The 7,490-nt window shown below is 44.7% G+C and overlaps 1 protein-coding gene across 1 annotated transcript; it reads left to right on the top strand.

Annotated features, from left to right (window-relative positions):
* Positions 1–3,908: 3,908 nt before the first annotated feature.
* Positions 3,909–7,107, top strand: LOC117284312 (speedy protein E4-like). Its single transcript, XM_033758952.1, has 2 exons — positions 3,909–4,051; positions 5,892–7,107. Exons 1-2 carry the CDS (start codon positions 3,909–3,911, stop codon positions 7,105–7,107), a joined length of 1,359 nt encoding a protein of 452 aa, XP_033614843.1.
* The last annotated feature ends 383 nt before the right edge of the window (positions 7,108–7,490 follow it).

The following is a 7,490-nucleotide window of genomic DNA, read 5'->3' as shown; positions in this document are numbered from 1 at the left end:
AGACATTGGTAAATCATTAAAGGTTCGGAAGTTTTGTTGTTATTTTTCTATGCAGAAAAATAAAATCTTACTTATTTTCGTTAAGTTTATTGGTACTTTTTAGGTATACAGTACAGTTACACTCATTATTGGGATCTTGTACCTTTGCATGACAGGTCTTGGTTCTCATTTTTCCCCTTGTCCCTGCCCTCCCTTCACCCCCTCCACCCTTTCCTATTTACAAAGACTTTGTTTCCATTTTTTTCCTTTTCTCATATTTTTTCTTTGCCCTTCTTTCCTTTCCCCCACCCTTTCCACTTCCCCTACTCCTTTAGCCTTTTCTTCCTATTTTACATTATTAAATTATACAATTTGAACCTTATTTACACTTTTAGTTTTTCATACCAGAGAAACTATTCGGTATTTACACATGTGCCCCAGTTATTTCACTTAAGAATATGGCCTCAATATGCATCCATTTTCCTATAAATGAATCTAATTTCTCATTCTTTATGGCTGAGCAGTATTCCATTTTATAGAAAAACCACATCTTTATCCAGTCTCCAACTGATGGGCAATTGGGCTGTTTTCAAATTTTAGCTAATACAAACTGTGCCACTATAAACATGGGTGCGCATATATCACTGTGGTACAATTGTTTTAATTCTTTTAGAAAGATATCCAGCAGAGGGATAGCTCGGTCAAATGGGACCTCTAGTCCTAGTTTTTTGTTTTTGGTTTTGTGTGTGTGTTTGTGCCAGGGATTGATCTTGGGACCTTGCGCTTGAGAAGCAGGCAGCAGAACCACTGAGGTAAATCTCCGGCCTTTAATCCTAGTTTTTTTAGGTATCTCCATATGGATTTCCATAGTGGTTGCACCAGTCTGCACTCCCACCAACAATGGAGAAGGGTTCCTTTCTCCCCACAACCCCACCAACATTTGTTATGGGTTGATTTAATGATAGCAGCCATTCTTTGTGGCGTGAGGTGGAATCTCAGTGTTGTTTTCATCTGCATCTCTCAAATGGCCAGTGATGTTGAACATTTTTTCATATATTTATTTGCTGTTTTTGCTTGCTTGTCTGAGAAGTATCTGTTCTGCAGTTTAATCTCAGATATCACAAATTGACTCCCTGCTATAACCAATTAGGTGATAAAAGTCCTAATAATTTCTCCTACCTGCACTTTTTCCTTATCATTTCTTTTCACTGTTTATATTATATATAGTGTATTATATTTTACTTTGCCAGGCTGTAAATCATCACAGTATGTTCTGTAATTAGGATATTTCTAGTTACGTAGTCTTCATTCTTTTTTTTTGGCATCACGGATCAAACTTGGATCCTTGTACTTACGAGGCAGGCGGTGAAACCACTGAGCTAAATTCCCGGCCCCTTCATTCTATTTTTAAATAGATTTAATGCTCAATATCTGGTTCTTTTACCACTCCTAAATTCTTGGTATTCATCACATCTTTTTCTGGATTTCAATGGCAAGGAACTTTTTTTGTTTTGTTTGAGGAGGGGTTTCAGGTTCTATCTTTTGCACAGAAAATCTGAGCACTGTGTTCCCTGTGTTTGCTCACAAGCCAGGGGAGGAATGTGTGTTTGTAGTCTTAACTTTTTTACATTTTAGTTTTTTGAGATAGGCTCTTACTTTGTATTTCAGGCTGGCCTTGAACTCACTATGTAGCCCTTGAATTCACATTGCTCTTCCTGCCTCAGCCTCCCAAGGGCTGGGATTACAGGTTTGCATCATCATGCCTGCCTTGGCTTGTTGACTTTATAACTGAGAAATAATTTTGTTGGTTCACATTCTCGTCCTCAGAAGTTTGTAGAATTGCTCCATTGTCATCTGGCTTTGAACACTGGAGCAGACAACTACAGCAAGTCCAACTTTCCTTCTAAGTGTGACTTTTTCTTTCAGCTAAAGAGTTCTCATCTTCGTATATCAGTAACAACTAGAATATGTCTTGGTGCTTATAGTGCTTTATCTATTATTTTTTTACCTACAATATGTCCTTATTGCTAATTATGTTAAGTTTCCTTTATTACATACCAATTACTATGTTGGATGGTTTTTCTGAAGAAAAAAGAACTTTTTTCTCTACCCTTTTTTTTTTTGGAGACAGGGTCTCACTATATAGTTGAGACTGACCTAGAACTCACTGTGTAGCTCAGGCTGGTCTGCAACTCACAGTGATCCTCCTGCCGCAGCCTCCCAAGTGCTGGGATTACAGCCATGCACCACCATGCCTGGCTTTTCTATGCAGAATATTTCACCTCTGGTCCTTGAAATGTGTGGGTATTTTCCCCCTGCATTGGCCAAAAATTCTCTAGTGAACACCAGCCAAGTGTCCCCTAATTCAATTCACTTCACACATTATCTACCTAGAAATGGTCTCAGGTCCCACAGGGTAACCGTTCTGTCCCACGACACACACTCCACCCCAGATTCGTGCTTCTTACTGACCAGCTCAGGGTTCCCACAACCCCTCCGAGGGCTCAGTTTGCTAGAGCAGTTCATGAAACTCAGTGAAACTTCTTACTTTACTTGTGCTTATCAGTTTGTTAATAAAGGACACAGATGAACAGCCAGGCCTGGAACGTTCCTGAGCACAGGAGCTTCCGTCCCTGGAGAGAGAGTTGGGGTACTCTACCCTCCTGGCCTATGGATGCTGGCCAACCCAGATGCTCTCTAAATCCCTTATAGTGGGGCTTCATCCTGTAGGCATTACCTCCATTTCCTGTGCCACTCCCCTTTCCAAAAATTAGAGCTGGGGCTGAAAGCTCAGGTTTCTAATCACAGCCTGGTCTTTCTGATATCAACCCCCATCCTGGAACCCACGAAAGAGTTGCCTCACAACCAAACACAATCTAGTCACTCCATATTATTTGTGTCTAGATGCTCATGGGGTCATAGGTGGGGCCTTTTGGAGGTGGCTGGATCTAGGGTTTGTGCTGCTGGGATTGATTCTCAAGGTGATGCTAGGATTAAGGGTGTGAGTGCTACCCCACCCTAAGGGCGGGTAGCATGAGTGAGATCGAAAGAACAGAAACAGGTGTGGTCGTGGCTTCTCATTTGTTGCTAATTGCTGCTGCTGCGCTTGTCTTCTACTGCAGGATGTCCCTCTGCCACGCTACCCTGCCCTGGAGCCCGCCAACCGTGGACTAAAACCTCTACAAACTGCGAGCCACAATGCGCCTTTCTTCCTGTAACTTTGGATGTCAAGTATTTTGTCTCAGCAACAGGAAAAGTAATTGTGACACTCAGGAAATGGTGTCAGCCACTCCTACCACTCAGGAAATTACAAATGTCTTGGGACCCCTGTGTCAGGAACCAGCGTCCAAGACCGAACATTCCCACGCAAGATTCTCCTCACACCCCTATACTCAGGAATTCACAAGGGTTTTAGGAGCTGGGTCTTGGACTAGGGACAGAGAGATATATCTTATTATTTCAGTCTCTGTCCTCCATATTATTTTAATCTACTTATTTTAATCTCTTTTCTCTGTGTTCACTGATTGTTGCAAGCATTTCTGCCATGTCATGAATTCTATTTACAGCCCATTACTTGCTCTTTCTAAATTATCTATTAGATTTAAACCGATTCTCTTTGGGTCTCAATTAGCTTCCCTTAGCTCTGAAATTGCTCCTATTCTTTCCATTCTGTGGTTTGATCAATTCTGGGCCTTTGTTTTATAGAATAATAATATCATAAAATTCCGAAAGGATGAGAAAGATGGTGGAGTGCGGCGCAACAGAGAAAGAACCTTTCTAGGACTTGGTGTCCGACATGGTAATATAGCAACACGAAGAAGAGAAGAAGGAGGGAAGTGGATTCCTGGGGCCCAGGAAGGAGCTCAATTGAGAACTGAGGTCCATGGGGAGAACCGAAAGAAAAAGAGACGTCAGTGAAGAAAAGGGACATGGCAGGAGGGGCTTTGTCCCAGAGTTCGGACTCATGGTATGGAAAGGGCAGGCACAAAGTGACTGCTAGTGATCCCAGCGGCTTCCACAGAGAAACGCACCAGCGGAATGCAGCAGTGGACATAGCGGACTGCAGCAGCTGGTGAGTTATTTGGGTTCAGAGATCACCCACATCAGGGCGATTGGCTGGTAGCCATTTTGGAGAGGGACCAATCGAGCTGAGAACTCAGCTCAGTGGCTCTTTGCATTTTGGTGAGAGTGCTGAGTTCAAGTCAACGGTGGTCAAGGAGCAGAGTTCAAGCTGGCAGGAGGCACATGGACTGTGGCAGATTCAACAAATCCAGTCCCAGCCTCATAGCCAGAAACCAGCCTGAACTTCAGTGGACCTAAAAATCCAGGCTTGCTGGGATTATCCACCACCCCACCATAAATCAACATCTGGCTTACTGGGATTAAACAACTTGGATCTGGACTCTGCCTTCTGGTCTCTGCCTTCTGGTCTAACAATGACAGCAGAGACACATCTTCAATTGGACTTTTTTCTTTCTTTCTCCTTTTTTTCCTTTTCTTTTCTTCTTTTTTGGTTTTTATTCCTGTTCTGTTTTATTTTTTCTTGATTGTTTGTTCTTGTTTTTACATGATTGTTACCACAGTTTCTACTTTCTTTGCTATTGTTCTGTTCTGTTCTTGTTTTTTGTTTCTTCCTTCTCTCTTTTCCTCTTGTCTTGTTCACCAGTTTCCCAAAGTTTGTGTGATCTTTTTTGTCCTCTGGCCTTGCTTCTAATCTCTTCTTCTGTTTCTCTATTTTTCCCCCAATCTGTTCTAAATTTTCTCCTCTTGAGGTAAAAATCACCATATCAAGAGCTTATTTATTGTATACAATTATCTAGTTTGTTCTATTTTGTTATATAACCACAAATCTAGTTCAGATGGTTAAAGGTGGCAAATTAATAGTTACCTCATAAGGAGAGACCAGGGTGTCTGTAGGTCTCCTCAAATTAGAGAGCCAACTCCAGGAACCACTAAAGCCATTTAAAAATTTCATCTTTACAATTCTCCCCTAGAGTCACTTCCAGTGCCCAAATCTGTGTCAGATTTAATGCCAGATGTATAAGTATATGAAGTTTTACAAGATTGGTTTAGAGAGGTATGGTGGCTCATGCTTGTGAAGCTGGCACTCTGGAGGCTGAAGCAGGAGGATCATAAGCCTGGGCTACATGGTGAGCTCAAGGCCAGCCAGATCTACACAGAGAGACCCTGTCTAAAAAAAAAAAAAAAAAAAAAAAGATTGGTTTAAACTGGCTGCCCACATTGTTAGGTCTAGAAAAGTGCAAAAGGGCTGTGTGTGCACTGGAGATACGAAGGATCCAGTTGAAGGCCCGAAGTTCACTGTAGCATGCCCTGGGAGTCCACACCAGCAGACTGAGGTTCTGTGTTGGAAGCCAGGAGATGACATCCAAGGTGAGGGTGAAGACTGAAGCGCCACCAAAGAGACAGAAGTTAGCCTTCCTTCTTTATTTCCCTCCTATTTCATTCAGGCAGGAAGCCTACTGATTTCAGTCAGACACATCTAAGTCTAGGTCTCCTTTTTTTCTTTCTTTTTTTTAGACCTTTGGTCTCAGTACATAGCTCAGGCTCACTGGGTTTGAACTCTCTATGTAGCCCAGGGATGGCCTGAGATGATCCTCCTGCCTCAGCCTCCCCAGTGCTGGGATTACGGGGGATTACAGGCACATGCTACCATACTCCGCCCCAGAGTAGGTCTTCTGTCTTCAGGAAGAACTAAGCTTCTTCTCCACACTAGGAAGGATTATCACCCACCCTAGGGAGGAGTACACCCACCCTAGGGAGGAGTACACCCACCCTAGGGAGGAGTACACCCACCCTAGGGAGGATTGGACCCAGAATGGTAAAAAGGGAAAAGAAGGAGGGCTCACTTCCCTTTTCTTCTGAGGAGCTCCACTCTTTGGCCTCATCTCCAGGCTTCCAGTGGGACTCTACAGCCTTCCATCCCATCCTCCTACTTCAGCCTCCCAAGAACTGGAGTTACAGGCGTGTACTGCCATGCCTGGCCCACTCAAGAAGTCTCCTGGACTACAAGGTGTCTGGATAGCACCCCGCCTGCTGCCTCAGGTCTGTGCTCAGAAGTGGAAGAGAGATGGGTCTTCAGATTCTGAGGATGAATCGCAGGAGGACCTGGTGGGCCTCGTCACTGGAGTCCCTAGTCTAGCACCCTGCTTCCTGCCTCCATTGCCTGTCCAGAAGAAGCAGAACGCCTCTCTTAAAGATTTAGAATCAGAGATGCAGCAGGAGGAGAGACCCGGGGTCGGGGGCTCCGACACTGCCCTGAGGAGGAACCTCAGCCTCTCACCGCAGTCCTGTGGCCACAAATGGAAGAGGGAGTGGCCACCAAAGGCTAAGGAAGATGAGGAGAGGGGACATCCCCAGTGCATGGATGTAGCCCTCAGGGAAGACATCAGGCTCCCACCTCGCAAGAGGTGGAGAGAGTATCTGTCCCTGTTGGAAAAGGAGCAGCAGGTACCACTGCTACCACTAGGCCCTGTGCCTCTGACCCACACAGGTGTTGTGGAGAAGCCTTATGGCCTCAAGAGAAAGATGAAGAGGAAGCACCTGTCCTCAGTACTGCCTGAGCACCACGAGGCCTTCGCCAGGCTGCTTGAGGACCCTGTCATCAAAGGATTCCTGGCCTGGGACGTAAACCTGAAGGCCTCTGACAAGAACCTCCTGGCCATGGTTGTCGCCTACTTCAGCCGGGCCGGCCTCTTCCCCTGGCAGTACCAGAGGATCCACTTCTTCCTGGCGCTCTACCTGGCCAATGACATGGAGGAGGACAACCAGGAGCCTAAATTACACATGTTCTTCTTCGTCTGCGGGATGAATTTCGACAAGATCCCCCAGTTCCACAAGCTGCGCTACCAGTTCATCCGCTGCATGGACTGGAACCTCAGAGTGACCCCAGAGGAGTGTGAGGAGATCCAAGCTTACGACCCTACACTCTGGGTGTGGGGCCGAGATCGCACCCTCATTCGGGGACCCTGGAGCCCTGAGGACATCGGCCTCAAGAACAGCGGCCAGGGGAGCAGTAAAGCAGAAACACCACAGCGGACTCCCACAGCCAGCGAGCCCATGGTAGGACCATGGGGGATGAGTCCTCCTCTGGGACCAAGTCTCCCATGAATTAGGAGTTGGACCTCTGCCATTTGTATAGATCTGGTTCCCCACAGTCTTGATGGCAATTGGAGATGCCCTGTAGAGTGTCAGGGAATTACTTCAAATGTAACAATAGGTCTATAGGCATGTCAGAGATTCCTTTATTACCTTGTATAAACTGAATTAGCTTATTACGTATTTTGCTTAGAGAAATATTACTATGTATATTTGAAGTAATAGTGAGATACTATGCATATCTGTATTCCCCTTATAGTGTTTTAATAGATATTTTGACTGATAAATGTACGTAAATACTTTGTCTTTAGAGAGGTTTTTATCTCATGTATTATAGTTATATGCTCATAGCCTTATGCTCATAGTCCCCTCAAACTCTTGTAAATATACGTATT

Source organism: Fukomys damarensis, unplaced genomic scaffold, assembly GCF_012274545.1.
Source record: "Fukomys damarensis isolate Sample0158 unplaced genomic scaffold, DMR_v1.0_HiC HiC_scaffold_5, whole genome shotgun sequence".
Lineage (NCBI taxonomy): Eukaryota > Metazoa > Chordata > Mammalia > Rodentia > Bathyergidae > Fukomys > Fukomys damarensis.
Note: the sequence above shows the minus strand (reverse complement) of the source record. Positions and strands in the feature narration are given on the sequence as shown.